Source organism: Pararge aegeria, chromosome 13 (assembly GCF_905163445.1).
Source record: "Pararge aegeria chromosome 13, ilParAegt1.1, whole genome shotgun sequence".
NCBI lineage: Eukaryota > Metazoa > Arthropoda > Insecta > Lepidoptera > Nymphalidae > Pararge > Pararge aegeria.
Genome location: NC_053192.1, coordinates 11,874,299 through 11,896,839, shown reverse-complemented (window position 1 = coordinate 11,896,839; position 22,541 = coordinate 11,874,299). Strand labels below are relative to the sequence as shown.

General features: G+C 35.1%; 1 protein-coding gene across 1 annotated transcript in view; it reads left to right on the top strand.

The window, feature by feature from the left end:
* LOC120628804 (probable ATP-dependent DNA helicase HFM1) overlaps nucleotides 1–22,507 on the top strand; it is a 51,713-nt gene extending 29,206 nt beyond the window's left edge. The window contains exons 10-21 of the mRNA XM_039897425.1: nucleotides 8,664–8,895; nucleotides 13,461–13,603; nucleotides 14,653–14,837; nucleotides 16,217–16,314; nucleotides 16,401–16,636; nucleotides 17,840–18,075; nucleotides 18,811–18,917; nucleotides 18,999–19,490; nucleotides 19,671–20,696; nucleotides 21,267–21,372; nucleotides 21,463–21,817; nucleotides 21,917–22,507. Of these exons, the coding sequence (XP_039753359.1) occupies nucleotides 8,664–8,895; nucleotides 13,461–13,603; nucleotides 14,653–14,837; nucleotides 16,217–16,314; nucleotides 16,401–16,636; nucleotides 17,840–18,075; nucleotides 18,811–18,917; nucleotides 18,999–19,490; nucleotides 19,671–20,696; nucleotides 21,267–21,372; nucleotides 21,463–21,817; nucleotides 21,917–22,507 (3,807 nt within the window). The remainder of the gene's footprint in view (nucleotides 1–8,663; nucleotides 8,896–13,460; nucleotides 13,604–14,652; nucleotides 14,838–16,216; nucleotides 16,315–16,400; nucleotides 16,637–17,839; nucleotides 18,076–18,810; nucleotides 18,918–18,998; nucleotides 19,491–19,670; nucleotides 20,697–21,266; nucleotides 21,373–21,462; nucleotides 21,818–21,916) is intronic.
* Nucleotides 22,508–22,541: the final 34 nt, after the last annotated feature.

The following is a 22,541-nucleotide window of genomic DNA, read 5'->3' as shown; positions in this document are numbered from 1 at the left end:
AAGCACTGCATACCCAAATTATTTTATACAACCCGTATTAGAGGGGAATTTTTCCATTTTACGCAATGTACCTGCTTTATGCATACCCTGGTCGCAAACCTTGTGCACGCCACTGATCATATTATACATATTCTGTGGAAATATAAACTCTCTATCTCTTACGGTTTATGAGATAAAGTCCGCTGACTGACATACATTGGTTACATATTATATACTTATCCCTATCCCTGCTAATATTATGAATGTGAATGTAAGTTTGTTTGTTACGCAGAAACTTCTAAACCGATCCTCATGAAACTTTGTACATATATTCCTGAAGGTATTAGAAGTAATATACGATACTTTTTATCCCGAAATTAAGCTCAGTTCTTTTTGGAGAGGGGAGGAAAGTGTTTGACGATTTATCACCATAACAGTAAAAAAAAATTAATTCATTCCAATTGGACATTTAATTTAGAAGTAACGCAAGTTTAAAAAAATTAAGGCCTACCTACTCTTGAACAAAACAGTTCTTTATAGAGATACAATAAACTAAACCAGATTTTCTGCAACAAGACTACACAACTTAAAAATATCTGTTAACTACATGTAAATTGAATGCCACACTTCTCCCAAATAAACTGTTCCTACGCGCGCTACGAAGTCGTTTGCAACATATAGTATATATTTAAACATATAAAGATATATTTTTTAAATTATGCATTAAACGTACATAAAAATCATTACACATATTACCATGCATTGATTTAATATGTTGTTATCGTAACCACGTATTTGACCCAAACCTACACGTATATATACTTACTCTTTGTAATAATTTTTTGGATTATAATTTATTTGCAAAAAAAAAAAACAAATCTTTCCTAAAGAAGTATAGTCTTTGACAATAGAACCTTAATAAAGTTCAAACTTATAATTTAAATTAAGGTCAAATTTCGACCAGTGGGTGACCAGTAGTATTTATAAATATTAATCATAAACCGACGAACTCGAACCTTAAATAATTTTTATTACTTTAGTTACTTAGAAACTATTTTAAATGAATATACAAAATGTTACAATTTTAGCAACACCTTATTTAAACAATTCCAGCACTCAGCATAATGCGAGTCGTGATACGAAATAATTTTACCTGCCGGATGATGCAAGCCTTCCTTTAAATGAGCAAAGACGAGAATTAATCTACGTTCCATAACCATTCTATGAGCTCCATGACTGCCATCCTATACTATGTTTGTTTGTTACCTTTATTAGGGTCCACCGCTGCACCGATCTTGAATGTAGCACATACATAGTTTTGTCTGGTGGGTGGCTTCAGCCGTGGCTAGCTACCGAAAAAGATTAGACCGTTCGGCACTGTGACGTATCTCACAATAGGCTTGCGACAGGCGTAACTCTAGCGATCTGTGCTGTCAATCGTCACTTTTGTATATAAAAAAATACAAAAGTGACGTTTGACAGCGAAGATTGCACGATTTACGCACATAGGGGATAACACACTGATAGGTGTCTTTTTAGTCTGGGAAAACCAACATTTCCCGTGGGATATAGATATCTTGCATCATTGAGACGCACATAGAGTGGTTTTTAGTCCGGTTAAACATATTGAAACTGCGGGGAAAAGGTACTTTGGATACATACTTAGGACGCTTCTTAGTCTGGGTAAACCAACATTTCCCGTGGGATAGAGATATCTTGCATCATAGAGTAGCATATAGGGTACTTTTTAGTCCGGGTAAACAAATTGTAACTGCGGGGAAGAGGTACTTTGGAGATATACTTAGCACACTTTTTTCTGGGAAAAAAAACAATTCCCGCGGGATAGAGATATCTTGCATCATGGAGGCGAACATAGGGTACTTTTTAGTTCGGTTAAACAAATTGTAACTGTGGGGAAGAGGTACTTCAAAGACATACCTACTTAAGACGCTTATTAGTTTGGGGAAATATACTTTGACAGACAGACAGACACGCACATAGAGTAGGTACGTCTACCCATTAGTCCGAAAACACTTTGCTTATATGCTCTAATAACCAAAGCGCGGAAAAAGTCAACAGCTATAGATCCAACGAAATCATTTGATCTTTAGCTATGCTTCTCTTTAAATGAGTGGAGACGAGAGTTAATCTTAGTTCTATAACCATTGTATGAACTCCATAACAGTATAATAATAAAGTGTGTGTGTGTTATCTAGGGCGTCCCTCTTCCTACTTGGGCTATCTTTACCACAAACCCGGTGAAAGCGGCGTAGCCTATCAACATAATTCATGACTTATTATATTATATCCATGAGAGGTCCATACCTACAACACAGAAGTAGTTATCCCATATTAAAACGTATCATGCATTAATTGAGCTAGTCAATGGTATAGAAAATTAATCAAAATTAAGGAAGTATTTTATCAAAACAAGATAAATGCTTAAAAGTTTTATTTTTCTTAAGAATAAATTATATTTAAACTTTATTTTTATAACATAGGTAGGTAATACTTTATTCAATTTACATAAATACGTTGAAGCTATAAAAAACAATTGTGAATAATTTTCTATTTTTACGCCCTCACTAATATAATAAATGCGCACCAACGGAGTAACGAATAGACACGACGCGACGGGCCGGAGAGTGAGTGTTCCACACTACTATTTGTCCCGGATAATGCACGTTTCTTGATGTAGAAATTTTGACTTTTGAGAGAATATTCTCACAGCACCATAGAGGTAAACTAAAAATGTTTGGACTGGGGCACACTGGGGCAGTGGCGTGCATAGAGAATATGCACAGGGTATGTAGATGATATAAAATCTAGTAAACCAGTCCGCGTTAAAAAGAGACTTAAGGATCGGCATTGTAAGAGTTTAAAAGGCTACGGCTAAATCTTATAAATCTTATATCTTTAAACGAGCAATTCTTGTATATATATATAATTGGAATCTCGGAATCGGCTCCAACGATTTTCATGAAATTTAGTATACAGGGGGTTTCATTTGGTAATTGGTATATGGTATATTGGTATCTCGGGAAAAAACAACAAAAAATTATCCTTTTTGAGAGTTTCTGATGCGTGCGATGCTTGACGGTAAACGTTACGCCAAACGACGGAAGTATGTAGTAAGTATATCGGAATTGTCGGAATTGTTGTTTCTTTAAAGTTCTATAAAACAGTCGGCGACAACTTACGAATATTTTTTAAGTCGGCGTATTCGCGGACGAAGTCGCGCGGGTCCGTTAGTATTTATAACTCGTACTGGAGATTTTCTTCATTTTATATCATCTGCATAACCTCTATGCACGCCACGTACGTGGGGGTACATCCATGAAATTATGTTGGGTTTTGGTTAAAAATAAGAAATATATTGTGTAAAAAATTTTTGAAAATCCTTAAAAGTTTGAAATAGAGATTAAAATTTTTACGAAAATCCTTAATTTTTGCATGTAGAAATGAATATAATATACCACGGGTAAATTATGTCCCTGGGCTTGTCTCCGTACTTGGTCGACCGGAACCTTCCGTTGTACGTATCCCCACTGGGTCACTCCAACCAGTCGAGCTCACTCCAAAAGCTTAGCAGGCCGCCCAAGTCGCCATATTACCCCGAGTAAGTTACTTAATCTAACGAAATGGCATCCGCTGGTCTACTAAGTATACCTACATTAAAAATAGAAAGAGAGGGCATGTTAAATTAGACTTTTACATAAAGGAATATGGTGCAGAGGTAGCATCATCCCGGAGACTGGCACAGGATACCTTTTATCCCGGAAAAGCAACCGAGAACGATGAAAACTTACTTAGGTAGGTAAGTGCGTTTTAGCAGCTAAACCGACCTGGAAATTAATTTGCATAGAGATATGATCCCGGTGATGAACATAGGATTCCTTAGCTTACGGGAAAACGAAAGGATCCCGTGGGATTTAAAAAGATCAAAACATACGCGGTCGGACTACATAAAGTACCGGGCAAACAGCCAGTAGATTTATAAATTTCAACGTCTTGATATGAAGAAAATTAATATTCATGTTGTGCGTTTATTTATGAAGCGTTGCTATATGATTGGCTGGTAATTTTATTGTTCAAAGTTTGGTTCATACAATTTAGTCATTTTCATAATGCCAGATCAATATTGCGTTTGCAGTTTAATTCGTACGTTCGTTCAATGTGTGCCAAACAAAAGGAAACGCGTCTTAAACTCTAACGTAGGTACCTTTTAAGTATAGAAATTTATACATTCTAAATTATATCTTATCTGGTCTGGTAGGAGGCTTTAGTGGCTAGTTAACACGCTACCGACAAAGACGAGATGCCAAGCGTTTAAGCGTTTCGGTACGATACAGCGGCCTAACAGGTTAGCCCGCTAACATATTTTTAGACTGCATCATCATTCATTACAACTTGCAGTTGAGATTTAGTCGCGTAAGACAGCATTACCATTTTCAACTAGAGTTTAACTTGGGTATAGACCCCAAGTTCATTGGAGTCATAAATTAACATTATTATAATCGACCAAAATACACGTTTCTTGTGTAATGTAATTTTAAAATATTTTTTATTTTGACTATCTGCAGTTAAAGCGACAATAGAACATACATCATATACAGTGGCGTGCACTTCATACATGCACAAAAGCACTGCATACCCAAATTATTTTATACAACCCGTATTAGAGGGGAATTTTTCCATTTTACGCAATGTACCTGCTTTATGCATACCCTGGTCGCAAACCTTGTGCACGCCACTGATCATATTATACATATTCTGTGGAAATATAAACTCTCTATCTCTTACGGTTTATGAGATAAAGTCCGCTGACTGACATACATTGGTTACATATTATATACTTATCCCTATCCCTGCTAATATTATGAATGTGAATGTAAGTTTGTTTGTTACGCAGAAACTTCTAAACCGATCCTCATGAAACTTTGTACATATATTCCTGAAGGTATTAGAAGTAATATACGATACTTTTTATCCCGAAATTAAGTTCAGTTCTTTTTGGAGAGGGGAGGAAAGTGTTTGACGATTTATCACCATAACGCCGTCAAATTATAACCTATTTAAATAATTACTTACTTACTTTTTTGATATAAGATAATACAACTTAAAAATTTCAGTAGAATTACACCTAACTTGAATGCCACATGTCTTTCGAAAAACAAAAACAAACGAAGTCGCGGGCAACAGCTAGTATACCATAATCGAAACGCACAAGTGTAATATTTATTGTTGTGTAGTTCCGGTGGCAATCCGTGGTCCTCATCATCAGTTAACTTAACCAAATGGTTCTTTACGGTTCTTAACCAAATGGTTCTTTACGATAGCAAATGCTCAAGCTACTTTAAAAAATACTCAAAACGCTACTCCGATACGTGTCGATATAATATTTGAAAAGTTCCTTCAATATCTCCAGGTTCCCTTGAACAGATCTTGACCTGATGAAAATGGGAACTCATATATACAGTCTCAAACAAAAACCTCCTTTTTTGTTAGTCGGTTAAAAAATAAAACACAAATGTGCTGCCTTACTTAAATTTGTTTTGAATTACTTGGTTACGTATCTCCTAATTAATTGAAGCTTACCAGTGCACAGATTAATGTTGAAGATTAATTCAAATGAAAAAAATCTACTTAATGTGTCCAAAGTTCTAAATACTTTGGTCGTTAATTGGCCTTTGTTTTAGCAATTGACACGAAAATACGAACGATATCACTAAATATCTGCCTCTACAGATTCATGACCAAAAAATTTTTGGTCCGCCCTTTGGGCAAAGGTGAGCTCTGTGGTTTTATAATTACGAGGTTTCGGGTTCGATCCCCTGCAGAGGAAATATGAGAATTTACAATTTAAGAATTTCTGTTGTCGGGACTCTGGTCTGGTCCTGAGTTCGGCCGTGGCTAGTTACCACTGAAAAACACGCGTCACCAAGCGATTGAACGTTCCAGTACTACAGCGCGTATAAATCCTAGTGGGCTTTTTAAAACATCATCACTTTGAAGTGAAATAAAAAAAAAATAAAGAACTCATGTAAAAAAACATTTATTCCACAATCACAATAAATATTCAATGCAAATTCATAAATATTCCAAAAATGACTAACGAGGTACGAAATTATTTATATTTTACAATGGTGTAAAATTATTATATAAGCGGAAAACGAATTTAAGCGAACAAGTTAGTGAATACTTATTTTTAAAATGACTAGTGAGAGAAATAAAACTATGGAATGCGGTCTGTGAATTGATAATATATAAATAAGCTCTTAACTCTAAACTAAATTAACAGGTCCAGAAGCAGAGCCATCCTTCTTATAATGTTCCCTATAGAAAAGGATAGCCCTAGACCTGTAAATACGTTTAGTATAGAGAACATTTGGTATACCTGTGTTTTAATCCTCGGGCCAGGGGTAACAAAGAATATAAAAGTATGTTTAAACCGCTATTCGATTGTAACGTATTCCAAACCTTTAGAAGTAGGTAAGGTCAAAATGGCATCGTTTGTGCCTTGTGCTATATTATGTCTTATGTGGTTGCATCATGTGTCTACGTTCATGCCAACTGTGTAACATGACAATTAAAAAAAGATGAATCCAAGGACTCGCAGCATGAAAAAACTGAAATTTATTATTTATGGTAAAGGTACGTAATTTAAATGCTTACAAAAGAAATGTCTGATATCTAAAATATGTAACTAGGTATCATCAAAATCATATAAACCCATTACCGACCCACTACAGGGCACGGGTCTCCTGCCTCAATGAGACGGGAAGAGGCTGTAGTCTACTACGCTGGCTCACTGCGGATTGGTGGATTCCTAATTACTTTCAGAACATTAGAACTCTCAGGCATGCAGGATTCCTCACGATGTTTTCCTTCGCCGTCGAAGCAAGTGATTATATAATTGCTTAAAACGCACATAACTTAGAAAAGTTAGAGGTGCGTGCTGGGATTCGAACTCGCCTCCCCGTGAAGTCGAAGTCCTACCCACTGTTTCTAGGTAATTGGGTATAGTACTCATAACAAAATCTTTGAATTAAATATAATTTACAAATAGAGATTTTGTGTTTAATTTTACTGAACATTAAAATGGCTATATTTAGAAACTTCTAAAACACCTTCCACAGCCACCGGATGAAATACACTTGATTTAGAATTATTATTGCAGACGCATTTTTGTGTCTCTGGAGTAATATGGTTCTCTTTGTACTCTTGTATCTTTTGGATTATAAGCGCGTTCTCTTCTTCTAATAACATTTTTTCACGAATTAACGCCCTCCTTGATAAGTCAGCTTTAGATATTTTCTGCCATAGCCTGGTAAGACCTCCAGTGGAAGAAATAGCATGGGCTACTAACGAATCATCCGAATGCTGCTGGCGTAGACTTACTTTAGTTTGCGTTGGTGAGCATGGACCGTTTGTACCGAACGGCATAACTTTTTCCCGTTGCGTTTCGAATTTTCTGCAAAGAGCAGCCATACGTAATATCTTCTCACCTTGTTTGTATGCCGATTCGAGCCATTCTACTGTATCATCTGACACTTGGACTAATTTAGCCATTTGCATTGTGTCAGTAGCGCATCCATCCGTCAATGTTTTCTTCAAACGAAAACACGCAGCTCGGTGACGATTACGGCGGTCTCGAAAAGCTGCTTGTTTCGTACCAGATTCATAAGCTGCCAGTTCAATTTTCAAACGTTTAAGTAATCCATCACTATTGGCGATCTTTTTACCCTGAGATGCAATAATGTCTGCCATCAAATTTTCTTTCCGTCGCAATTTGCGAACTTGTTTCAGATTATCTGAAGTTCCAGTAACATAAGCTTTGAGGACTGCTTTATACTCATCCCACATGTGATTGTAAGTGTTTTCAAGGTAAGAGCGTAAATTTTCACGTTCGTTCGAATATTTGTTACGGTCTTCATCTTCTTTGACCAAATTTTCCCCTCTGGTTGTCCAAGCTAATGTGTCCGCAGTGGTATGTCCATGATACAGTAATAGTTGCAAATGCGTCTCGGCAGTATTGTGGTCTGACCTTATTCTATTTGCTTCGTCTTCACCAGCTTTAAGAGCTTGTGATGTTCTAAGGTCATTGAGTTTAGACAGCTGTTCCATCTCTGAGAGAAACTTATTGATCATTGTATCTATGGTCTCACAAAAACTAGCTACAGTTCTTTGGAATTGATCATCAGCTGTATCCATCAACTGCATTGTATATTTAATTAAATAGTCTTTTTTATCATAAGTTCTTTCGAAAACATACCACAATACTTCGATATCCTGCCTAAAAACAGGTTCTTTTATTTTGAGCATCATTTCGCGCCAGCTCTTGTCTAGTTCGCCGCGCTTCTTTGCTTGAGCAGCCAATTCACGCTCTAGTTCTTTTCGCTTAAGTTTTTTTCGTAACTCTTCTTCAGCTTTAAGCTTTTCCAATCTCTTTGCTTCTTTCTTTGCTTTCTTCTCTTCCTTGGACACCATTATGTATGTAATATGTTTATAATTATTATAGAAAAATATAGCACTATAACAAGTTATTTTTGACAAACGCAAGTCAAACGTCATTTACGTTTTACTCTTTGATTGAATTCGATCTATGACTTTATTTGTTCAACCAGTTATTATTATATTAAGAGTTTGTAACCAGAGTTTATAGATAATTAATGCGTTTACAGCCTCGATATCAAGCTCTGGTGGGAGGTTGCGAGCCCTTGCAAAGCTACTTGCACAAGCGCTTAGCGGAGAACCTGAACAGTGAAGCTGCCCTGGGTTCGGTGGGTGACGTAGCGCAATGCGTCCAATGGGTCAACTCCACCTTCCTTAGTGTAAGAGCGGCGCGTGACCCGAAGAGATACCTCAGCCTTGCGCCTTCTGCCCCTGCTGCACTCATCTCTAAGAAGATAGAAGGTATGTACTTTCACTTAATTTTTTTATTATGCTATTTTTTTGTTAACAAGTTTCAATAAACGAATAATTGCTGCTAAAATGAATGGTGTAGTTTAGAAGAGCAATAAATATAAGTTTAAAATTTGATGCCCTATAGGGCGATTGCGTATGAAGGTTGTTCATGGATTGTTAATTTATACCTACTTTCATTTAGTCATGGATCGTTATAAGTTAATTCCTATTGTGTTACCCTATCCATTCATGTACAGTGTAAAGTAAGCGGCTTCAAACAAAAATAAATTGAATGCAACTTTTTAAGTTAATTAATTAATTTCGTCATTACAGTTACATAATTCAAAAGGCTTTTTACTTTAAACTATTGAAATGTTGGTAATCAAATATTGTTTACTCTTTATAAGAAAAGTAAAAAAATAAAACATAACATGGCTTATCTCTTTGACAAATGATACCATACGACTAATGAAAACAATTTTTATTTGGAATCCCATTTCTGATAATCACATTATTTATGTTAGTGTACGTAATGCAGATAGGAAAGCCCCAAAAGGCATGTAATATAATGAGTAAACTTCTAACTCCGGTACTAATAGATAGAGTTGGTAAGTTCGAGTACAAGACGAAGAAAAGCCTAGCCGTCCGGGCCAAGCCGTAGCGTACAGGGGGAAGAGGGACGCATACTTTCGCACCGCACTTATTCACACATTTATGACTAAAGCATGAAATAAAAAAGGCTCTTAAGAGCAGATTCAACTGATGCGGAATACAGGAGCTCTGCTGTGCGAGTTTATTCTATATACCAAAAGTCTTTGCCTGCTAAGTTGCTACAGTATTTTATTGGTTTAGTGCTAAAGTCTACAGCACTAATAATTTTTATTTTATATTGACAGTATGTCTAGTCCATACTGAAATTCAAGCTTTAAACAATGAGTAGAGCATTTGATTAAATTAATAACGAAAATAGAATTTATAAAACAATTTATTATTTAAACCGTTAAATTTGATACCTGCGCTTTAAATAGTGTAAAACTTTGGAAAATTATTATGGTAGGATTTAAAAATATTTATATTCTACGACTACCTTGGAAGTTAATCTTTAAAACAATGACTTGCTGACAAGTGTTTGATTAATCCTTCATTAAACTAAGTACTTCATTCTTAAAGACTACACTAATGTTATGTATAGCTGCCGATTGAACTCCGTCGTTATTATAGTTTAATCGAGATAAATCCTTCGCGTATTATACGAGTAGGTACTTTAACAACAGCTGTTATAGGGATGTCACTTACCCCATTATTTTAAAAGTAATTATTACTGGTTACTACCATCGCTTAAAACACTTTTATTTTAATAGAAAAAGGACTAATTATTATACGATGATTAGACTTAAGATTTCAGTTTTCAGGTAATTTAGTTTATTTAGTTACAGCTGGTTAAAAATAAACAAAATTTGTTTATTCATGTAGGCCCATCACAGGCACTTATGAAGCATTCATACTCGTTCATGTTGACATAATTGTAAGGGGATGCTGATAACTTCGTTCGCCAACTTAAACCTAAAGCTACGAGGGTTCTAAATGGTTTAAGAAGAGCCCACAACAAACTTAGCCGGGTAAATGTTTTCGTTAGTTAAGCCATAGTTTAAAATCATCTTATGTCATATTTTAATTATAAAAATCCTTTGTAAGGTTTGTTCCGTATTCTGAGGCTCTAAGTTACTGTTATTAATTTTAACTCTTAAAATCAGAGAAGAAATTCCTCGTAGTCACCACAAGATTTGTTTCCTTCCTGTAAAATGAACAAATCTGTTAGTTACAATCAAAAACGTTATTATTTTAATATTATATTAAAATAAATTTTATAACATTGTATGCATTCTCCGAAATCGCCTTCGATTTACGCCCGAAGTTAATAATTGACCTTATCAAATTTGTTTAGTAATGCGTTCCAAATGTACAGGGAAGAGTAGGCAAGGGATAGCACTGGTCCATTTAATCGGTCATCCGAAGATTTTGGATTAGATGGCCATTTCATATACACAGGTATTTGGTAGGCACAGTCCCTCGCTTGAAATATGTCGCCTGCGTCGCGTCGGATTGCATGGCGGCGGATTGTCTAGTGTGTGGGCATCTTTATGGCCTTGCTAAGCAGGCAGGTTCCGGATCGTGATGGATGAGTCTTGAGCACTCGTTACACCGGCCGCGGTCGTTGCAATAACATGCATTCAGTTTACATACAATGGCGCAAAATTAAAAATATATCGGGATGTAAGTTTAATAATATTTAATTGGCACTTATTTTTTAAAGCGTCAATTTTCCGCTTCATTGTATGGCTTACTATCTAAAGCGCTACTTTACAAGCTTTTAGTATATTTGTGTAGTAAATTTTTTGTTACTGATCTTATTATGTTAACAATTAATTTATTACTTTATATTGTGTTTAATATGGTTTCAAAACTTCTATTCAGTGTCGATTATAAAGCATCCCCCGGTCAAAATTTTCATAATATATTAAATGTACATAAATCTTCCAGTTACAGTTTTATTATAAGTATAGATATAGATTACATTAGAATGACAAGGGGTGAGACTGTAATCGGCCACGGTGGCCAAGTGTGAATTGGTAGCCTTCACATGCCTATGAGAAAAATATCGAGAACTCAGGCATGCAATTTTCATGACGTGACTTGTGTTCCCTCACCGTTAAAGCAAGTTATGTTAAATTCCTCAAAACGCACATAGCACTTCAACAGTGAAGCCGTAGTCTAAGCCTATATTCATTGCATTAATGATTTTTCGGAACCCTGTCAGATTTGGATTTTTTTTTATTTAACCAGTTACATTTCTCTCATATAATTTTTATCGAATTGAATTCGATATTGTTTTTTTTCATTTCTACCTTTAGACAAATATGTTATATTAAGTATCGAAATGAAGATCCTTACTATTTTATAATCAAACTAGATGTGCCCTGCGGCTTCGCCCGCGTAATTTTGGGAGGCAGCGTACTGCTACATAGTCACACCTATGGTCATATATGAGATATTGAGTTTTTTTCATAAACATTTTATCTTACTTAAATTTCTTTTCATTGAAAAGTATACTATAATATTTCTAATACCTCCAACAATATGAATAAAAAGTTTCACTAACATCGGTTGAGTAGTTTTCGCGTGAAAGCGTAACAAACAAACTTACATTCACAGTTATAATATTAGTAGGATAGGATAAGGTAGGATAGGATAGGAAGTAGGATGAACATCAGGCAATTTCAACAAAAAGTAAAACATCACCTTTAAATCGCTCTCCGCTTATACCTAGCGTGACTTTTGATATTCTTAATCACCTCCCTATTGCATGCCCTTTGGCCATAAACGCTGCAAATGTCATTGATGCACCTAATGAGTGGTGCATGTTTATTGCGAAGAGCAAAAATCACGTCGCAGGAATGACGCGAGTCATTGTACTGTGTAAAACCTGCTTACGTATTTATTTATTACGGTTAGGACCTTCGGCTTCCCTTTTGGTCTTCTTCTTTCGTTATTAATTTAGGTAATTAAAATATCACTATCTTTATCATCGCGAGGAAACCTGCATGCCTGAGAGTTTTTTTTATTCCACTACAAGTTAGCCCGTGACAGCAATCTCACCTGGTGGCAGTGGCGTGCACTTGGATTCTTACCAGGGTATGCATACAGCAGGAAAATTGCATAAAACGGCAAAATCATCCCGTTTTACGAGATATATATAAATTTAAGGGTATGCAGTTCTTTTGTTCATGTATGAAGTGCACGCCACTGCCTGGTGGTAAGTGGTGATGCAGTCTAAGATGGTAGCGAGCGAAACTGTTAGGGAGTGTGGCAGTCATACATCTAATCGGTTTCTTCTACTAAATCGCTTAGCGGCACGTCTTTGTCTGTAGGGCGGTAACCAGGTAACCAGCCAAGGGCAAAGTTTAAGGGAATGAAATAAGAAATTCCCAAATTGCCCCTGCCGGGAATCGAACCCGGGACCTCCAAATTAAATTCACAGTCCTCACCGTTGCGCCAGGAAGGTCGTCAAAGTTCTCCATCATCATCATCATCATCACATCAACCGATAGACGTCCACTGCTGGACATAGGTCTTTTGTAGGGAGTTCCAAGTTCCACGGTTCTTAGCCGCTTGGATCCAGCGTCTACCTGCGACGATCAGCCGGCCCCCAACGCTGCGCTTACCAGTTCGGGGCTGCCATTCCAGCAAAGTTCTCCATAATGTTCTAAAAGGAGTGTGAAGTCTACCATGCAAGCGTGGTGGACTACGGCCTGAACCCTCCTAAATATGAGAGGAAAACCGTGCCCTGTTGTAATGGGCCGGTAATTATGATGATTTGTAAATAGAAAGGTGACTGACCTTTCAACACAACTCAAATATATAGGTAGATTAGGCTCAAACTAGAATATAACGAAGGGGTCCGCTTAGAAAAGATTAAATTTTTAAGGTTCTCAAAAGTTTTTTATTCTCTATATAATATTATAGTATTATAGTAGTATAGAAGTATAGATATAGATTTATAATTTTATTTTCAGAGCTATGCGTAAGAGCAATGAACGGACTAGAAAGCGCTGGGCTAATAACAATGAACGAAGCATGCTGTATAGAGTCCACTGAAGCAGGGCGGCTGATGTCACTGTATTACCTTGATTTGGAAACGATGAAACTGATCATGAAGGTATAAGAGGCGACTGAGGGAATATAACGAAGAGTGCATTTAATTCGATCACCAACCCGTCTGCCTAGCGTGGTGACTTTGGGCAGAGCAATTAAATCCCCTTGGGAGAGAGCAGGGGAAATTTTATTAAAAAGTCAGGGGCCCATAACCTTTTTAATAAAGTTCTCCCATAATTACTATGCTCGGCTCGGATTAATTTGTATTTATATGTATAGTTAAAATTATATATGTGTATATTTTATTTATATATTTGTATAATTTTAAATTTTATTTATTGCACCACCTACCTCTTTTCTATGTTTTTTCCTTTTACGCCATTGGTTGCCTGGAAGAAATCGCTATGTAGCGATAAGGCCACCAAGTTTTACTCTCTTGATATGTATTTATATCTCTGTAACTACTTTTTTTATTTGGTGTACAATAAAAGTGTATTCGGTCATTCAGGTTGCTGATCCCAGTAGATGGTAGTAGTATAAGAAAGGACGGTGCTTCCCGTTCTCCGTTATATTCCATTAGTGTCCTAGTACGACACCCGCAGGAAGTACGCCCACACGAGCAACGGCATCCTCTTCTTGTATTAAGTACTAACCTCTGATGTGATCACCAACCAATCTGCCCAGCGTGGTGATTGCTAAACCCACCCGTTGGGCCTTTAATCCAGCAGTGGACTTTTATAGGCAGGCTATTAATGTAAAATGTCGCACAATGCAGGCAGTTACTATGCAAAAAATAAAATTTAGCTTCTCAGAACAGTAACCTTAGTACAAGATTAGCTTGCTCGAAATCGAGTAGTCGATTTTCGAGTTTGGAAATACACAATGGATCTTATTCACATTTCATTAAAGATCAAATTTGCCTACGATTTAGCTTGGGCTTTTGAAAGAACGTTTGTAAAACTAAAATTCAATTATAGGATTTACGACGCTAAGACGAATAACGTTAGGTCCTTTTTACTTTGATGATACAGAGATTAATAATCAAAAACGAGCACTCGATTGCGAGCGAGCAAATCTTGTAATAAGGCTACTGTACTTGTTCTTTGGATACAGTTAGAGGGCACCGAGTCTCTAGAGCGCTTGTTATGGCTGGTATGCGAGAGTCACGAACTTTCGGATATGCATCTCCGCGTCGACGAGCGGCGATGTTTGAACACGCTTAACAGGAACAACGCGGCCGCCACGATTCGCTTCCCGATGAAGGGCAAGATCAGCAGTCGACAGATGAAACTTAACTGGTAAGAGATTGGTGCAAATTGATAGAACAAAAGGTTATTTTAGAACCACATACACTTTTTTAGTACAAAAACAAGAGAAACTTAGAAATATAATTGCACGGGTGGTCCCAAAATTGCCTACACTCATTTACTACGAATTCCATGGGAGGTCCCAAAATTCCCTACACTCAGCTTTTACTACGCCTGTGGAGAAAGCAGCTACGCTGGTCTTCCGTGGAGCCATACGAAGACGATGAAATACTGTTGTACATTTTGTAGTAACTCTGGCCCGTAGTTTAGTTTTAGTTTAAGTGCGCCATTCCAGACTTTAAGTGCGTCATTGGCCGTGGCTAGTTACCCTACCTACAATGACGTGTCGCCACGCGATTTTGCGACAACTTTGTCTGCCATACTCCCCTAACAGATAATAAGCCCGTTGCTACCTTAGACTACATCATAATTTATCACCAGCACGTCTAGGGCAGGAGGCAATTATCTCCCCGGGGAAAAGTTAAAAATGTATCTTCTACCACAGCTATATCAACTCTCCGAGCATTGGCGCACAAGTGGAAATAATATTCAAATAAAATATGTGTAATAACGGAGGTAAACTTCTATTCCATGTTCCCGTGATTTGGCAGGTGGATACGTTTATCATATCCCCAGTTAGGGGATATAATCGGGGCATATAATTTGTGTTTCTCTCTATTCGTCCTTTATTTTCCTTATTGTTTAATGGTGTACAAATAAAGAGTTCTAACTAAAGAAAATTAAATAAATAAATAAAATGTCTGCAGCATGGCTATAAGACCATTAAATTTAGTTTAGTTTAGACTTTTAGAGAATCTGCAAACATAATATCGGCGAGTACAGTCACTGGTCTAGAGGATAGCGTGTTCGATTATGGATAACGACGCACGCAATCCTGTGCTCGATTCCAGGGTCAATCCAAGAATTTCTACCTACCTATGTGCAATAAACAATAACTAAAAAAAACAATTTAGCTTGTGATAAATTTATGATCACGTAAAAACTGTACTTATGCATAAAAATATTCATTTAACACTGTTGAAAATTACTTTAATCGGTTGTAAACGATACCTACATTATAATAGGCTGCAATATCGAAATGACCAGAAGAAGCGCCGCTGAACATTTAACCCCTCACGCGGAAGTGTTTAATATTGTAATCACCTTGGTCAATATGCCTCGCTATGCGAAAAAACTGGCGGACTTATGATAACACTAACTAGAGATGAAATGACCGTGAATTTTGAACTAAGTATTTTTATGTACTGAAAATTGATAGACAAAGCAGATAAGCTCTGGTTACTACTAATTAACTGGGTTTTCAACTTTAGACATTTAAGTACTTAATCTTTTTTTTCTTTTCCCGCCAGCATAATCCAAGCCGTCCTAGGTTGCTTGCCCATTCCAGATCCTTCGCTCAACCAAGAAGCGATGAAGATCATGAGAACCGCTGACAGGGTTTGCAAATGTTCGTAAAGTATTTATATTGGAAACCAAATAACGATTCTGTTCAAATAGATTTACGAATGCAATATTGAAATGATTCTTTTTCAGGTTTAGTTTCATACGTAACACGATCAAATCTAATGTCTCAAAATCCTAAATTCTATTCTACAATTTTGAACTCCTTGATACTAGCAAAATGCATATCGGCTCACCTATGGGAGAACTCGCTTTTCGTCAGCCGACAACTGAAAGGTATAGGACCAACTTACAGTGCTCTACTTGCGTCTGCCGGGAAAACTAACTTCATGATCTTGGAAGAAAGCCATCCTAGAGATTTGGAGAGGGTAAGTTCCTAGGTATAATTCCTTCCTTTTTCCGCCATACATAGAAAATTCTAGATAGGTATAAGATTGGTTAATCTATAATTGGGTAGACGCTGGCGTTACTTTTCGGTAGACATGTTGACATGTGATGTATGAATGGTTTCTCGGATACTACCATATAATTTTTTAAGTTCCTAGACGCGTTATGAAAATCATATTAGAGTGAATTTTTCCGAGTACCTACCTACCTATATATTATTCATAAAAAGGTATTTTGTAAATGCGGTCCAATTACGAGTAAATATCTCCATTCGAGCTATTAGAACATTGTAAGGCTTTTGAGTTTTATCGAGCAAATAAAATAAAAGCTAAATTTTGTATTTATAAAGGATTACATATTGCTTTGTCTATATAAGCAAATGAGTATGCAAATTGAAATCTGAGGTATAAAATACGAAACAATAAAAAAAACCAAAATCGGTTTATAATTGGCGCAGTAGTCGCTTAACAAAATAGAAAAAAAGGAGCTTGAAAGGAGCGTAACCTTAACTGAAATGACGGGCGTACCAGGGAATAATGACCATAAGGAGTTTGAAGTTTATTCCGGTTTCCAAGCCCTAACTAGTTAAGAATGCAGGTTGTGGTGAGAACGCAGAGTGCATAAACTTTTAGAGGAGTGAAGAAAGCCATTTAATGTAAAAGCACGAGTGAAAAGTAACTCAATCCTATAACACCTAATCTCGAATCGCGATTTTAATGGATAAGATAGCTTTTTATGGATGATAATTTTATTACGTTACTTAAACCTCAGGGTAAACTACCGGATATAACAAATTTATCATTAAAGCATACGATACTTTTTCTCATACCTAGCTTTCTACGTAACAGTTATTCCCTGTAGAAATCTTATAATGCGACTTCTATTTTCAAATTCGAGGGACGGTATAACAGTGTTTCTTCATTCAACTATAGGAATATATCTATTTTATCTACATGACTATTTCTATAGATCTTATCTATACCCAAATATAATTAGGTTAACTTCTGGAATCGGTAATATGAAAACGCTCTGAATGCCTAGTGTGAGATTATCTACCTATTCGATCGCGTGAACGTCAACTACGATTTTATGGTAATTATTGAAAGAGATATAAATTCATTTCATGCGATCGAATAAGTAAACGTAGGTAGGTAGATATTTTTGCAATACGTATTTAATTCCAGATAATGAACAAAGGTCCTCCCGCTGGTAATATACTCAGAAAGCAAATAAGCCTACTTCCAAAATATAATCTAACTATGACACCGGTCAATGAGAGGATGGTCCGTATTCAACTATCACTGCTGAATCAAGCGCATTTAGCAGAGAATATGGAAAACTTAACCGCTGGCGCCAATCATAAATGTCATGTGATTGTGGGAGACTCTGATAACTTTGTTTTATTTTCCACAACCTTCAAGTTAGTATTATTTAGTCTGGTTTTAAGCCTGTTTTACTAACATCATATATACCTAGCCAGTAATGTTTTGATATTGTTGAGTTATTATTTTACAATTATAATCGGTAATTTAAGGTATGGTATGGTAGCTTTACCTCCAGGAAAAAGGATAAATGCATAGTGTTATTTGCTTTAAGAACTTACAAAATCACTGGCTATAATTGCTTGATACATTATACGTATTATAGTGAAACTTACCTTACCCAAAATAATATGGACTGAAGTTTGGCTTATTTAAAATATGTTTCGTTTCAATAGAAAAAAAGATCAATTTGAAAAAACTAAATCCCCAAAAGACCTCCACCAACAAACTCCAACCATTCCTGATAATTACCTCATATGCTAAATAATCTTAAAAATCAATTATAACCACGCATTTCGGACGTTTATACGTATAGTTGTCGGTACAGATATAGTAGATCATACCTACAGTGGAATAATATAATAGTAGATATGAATTTTACACCTTACTATTAATATGACTCCAGCATTTTCTTCCATTCAATATACGAGTAGCTACGAAAAGAAAACAACACTTAAGAATAATTTTATATTTTTTAACAGCATAATGATGACGTTACTAAAAGTACTGCTATTCTTTTCCACGAAGAATACTGTGGAAGAGCTTTATAGCACTAATTTTAGACTAGTCAACTTACAAACTTTCCTGGTATTATATTGCGCGTCTTGTTTCAGGGAGACTGATTTCATAGCTCTCTACGAAGGATGCATAACGTTTGATGTAACAAGGAAACACACTAATGAGCACAAGATATTAGCTCACTGCATCAGCACAACTTTTGGTAAATCGACTTTTTTTTTAATTTTTATCTTAAAACACCTAAGGCCACGTAATAAATAAATGCTATTTTTGCTAATTCCAGTTGGCATTGATGAAAAATGTGAATATTTATTTATGGATTTGAATCAGCACTTCTTAGTATCAGAAACATTTGAAAAAAATTATCCTTCAATTCAAGCAACTGACACCGATGTTTCTCAAGCGCGAAAAAGGAAATTGTTTGATAAAAATGACACCATTCCATCTAAGGAAAAGAAGAAGCGAAACAACAATTTAATGGACACTTTCAAGACGCTCAAAGAGTCTATAAAAAAAACAGCAGAAGAAATTAAATTGGATTTTGACAAAAAAACTGACATTTCTCATAACTTAACAATAGGTTTAACGAATTCAAAGTTACCTATAAACAATAATTCTTTTAACACATCACTCAATCACATTGGTTATGATCAATATGAAATTCAAGATCTTGGAAATGCATTTTCAGAAGATTTTGAGAGTGAGGATATGGATGAAGACAAAGTGAAGGGTATTTTAAGTGAAATTGAAAAGGAAATAAAACATAGAACATATAGTAATTCTTCTATATTAAAAACAGGATCTATATCTTCTAAAAATGCTCAATTATCATGTTTTCTTAAAAACAACCCTCTTACATACAAAAGGCATTCGGAATTTGATTATAATAAAAATATTTTAGGGAGTCGTAAAAAGTTAAATTCAAAAAACAATTTTACTTTCTTGGATCTGTTAGAGAAAAAAGACTGCAATGATGAAACTGAGATCACAGAGGGTGGAAATGAAATTTGTTTTTCTGAAACAGTTAAGTCTCAAATAGAAAAATATTTACGACGAACGGAAGACACCCTTAAGACTAAAAACTCTATTACAGATATCAAAGACTTTTCAAATACTATAGATACCGATATAAACTTAAAAGAACCGGTACACTTAAAATATGACTGTAAATATGAAACAAATAATAATAATCAAACTTTGCACATACTCGACAGTTATGAAAACAAATTTCAAATTAACGCAGAGAAAGGGAACCAAAAGATCTATGACTTTAATGATGCAACAAATAAAGAAGATAAATCAACAGAAATTGTAGAAAAAACCATTACAAATAGGATAGTTAAAGATACTGATAAAGTAACCATGCAAGAAAAGTTTCTCGCAAATAAGCAACAACCACTTATCAACTGTTTGCCACAATTTTATATTGAATCATTTAATAAATTGCCTATTTCCATGTTCCAAAATAGTGATGTTCAAATAATTCACGAGTCAGAAAAAAAACAATCTTGTGTTAAAAAAGAATGCAGCTCAGAAAATACAAAAAACTTTCACTACAATGGTGATGTTAATAGTTTTAAATCAAATAGTTCCAAAGAAAAAATTGAGAGTATTAACAGATACTTTTTCGGCGACACTAAAATTTTTAATATCTGTACTAAAAATACTTCAAAAAAACATGTATGCATGATAGGCAAACTAAAAGTAGAGCTGGATATTACTGAAATAGTTTATAATAAGATTCACCAAATCCCTAAATATATTGGAAATAATCTTTACCCTGAGTTTGATAACGATGCAAAAATTACATTGAGGGCACGCAAGAATGATATTTCAAATAACAAAGTTGCTACTTTAAAAAGTTTCGTTGACAACGAGGTAAAAGTTAAATTAAATCCTTGTTTTCCTAAAGAAGATAAAATAAATTTATCATACTCTGGATTATTTGGAATGGGTGGAACAAATACTAATTACAACGAGAGTAACAGGAAGATTAAAACGCAGCAGCATACAATGGCGTTCCAAGATTGCGATTGCGAAAAAAATTGCGATACGTATAAATTGTTAGTTACGAACCTTTGTTGACATATTACTTATTTGCCAATATTCTGAAAGTTAAAATTATTTTTCAGGCCAAGCAATCTTAATGGTAGTTGTGAACATGATAGGCCAAAATCAGCAACTTTGATTGCTGCAAATAACAAAAAATATAAAAACAAAGACATTGGTAAAAATGAACCGATATATTTACCACAATCACTAATGGGTGACAACCAGAACACTGTAGCAATTACCCAACTAGCCCATAATAAGGAGAAAAAACTTAAAAGTGAAGATAACTTCGTAATTCCACAAAGCAGGACAAATCAAATAAGTAGATATTCCCCAACAATTCATGATTTTAATGTCGATACTGTCGACATAAAAGATTTTGTGGGCACTCATAATCTTACAGAAAATTCCTCTAAAGTTAAAGTAACACAAAGTTTGTCTATGACAAAACGGGCTACGGCAAAAGTGGAAAATATAAGATCTGATTCTGATCATGTAGATAACAATGACATTATCAACAATAATACTATGACATTGTCTAAGGAAATATCAAATAATTCTTCTATTAAGAATATATTACAAAGAATAAGCCATAGCTTTAAAGAGTTAGTTATTAAGTATTTAAACTATCTTCAGCTGTTCATTGAATGAAAGGTCAACTAAAATAGTTTAATTATGTATCATTTGTTTTTCAGGGAAAAAAATTATATGAATAAGAATGACACAAAAAATTATCAATTTGAAAATGTTGATAACCCAGACATAAAACCAATGCGAAAATATAAAATCAAGGACATTGATAAGATTCAAATACCATTACCTCAATCATTAATTGTTGAAAATTTTAATGCATCCCACAATGTGATGTCTCAACTAGATATTTCGATTGAAGATTCTGAAAATAAAAAAAAATGTCATGTAATTCATCATACTAATCAAAACTATAATAAAAAAAAATTCACACAAGATTATCCAATTCCAAGATCTAGCAATGCTATAGATATTTGTAATGAAATTCAGCAAAGCAATCTAAGTTACAACAATCATCAATTCATACATGATTGTTCTATTCACACACCTGAAAGCATTAAAATGACATTAGATGAAGAACTGCCACAAAATAATCGAAGTTTCAACATCAAGCCAATCATACAAAATTATTCAACTCGAATACCTGAAATTAAAATGAATATTGACGAAGACATCGAAGAAGAACCTCCGGAAATCCATTCACCTGATATTATGCTAAGCCGTTTATATTCAGTCGATGATTATGATTTAAATCAGGTTATATTAAATCCTAAAACTCTACTAGAATGTTTAAATAAAGAGGATAACGCAGAAAATGTGTCACCATCTCCTGAAATTTATTATAATAATACGTGTGGATATTCACCAATATATTGTGACAATTTTAATGCAGGTGAAGAGGTAATTAAACAAGTCTATGAAGAATCGCACTCAAATGACACAGAAAATTTTGAAACTACTAACCTTTTTGAAAGTAATTCTCCTGTAGACTTAACACCTTCAAAGGAAGTTGAAACTTGGACTCTATCAGAAGATGTTAGAAATGGATTATTTCATTCAGATAAACGTCAGTCCTACACTATGATGCATAAGAACCATAATGAAAGCAAACGCGAATCCCAAAAATATGCATTTTACCCAAATAATTCACGACAAGCAAAGTTATCCTACTTTAAATTTGAGCGTAAACGTGTTTTTAAGAAAATATAGCTGGATACTATTATTTTAATAAAATTTTAATATT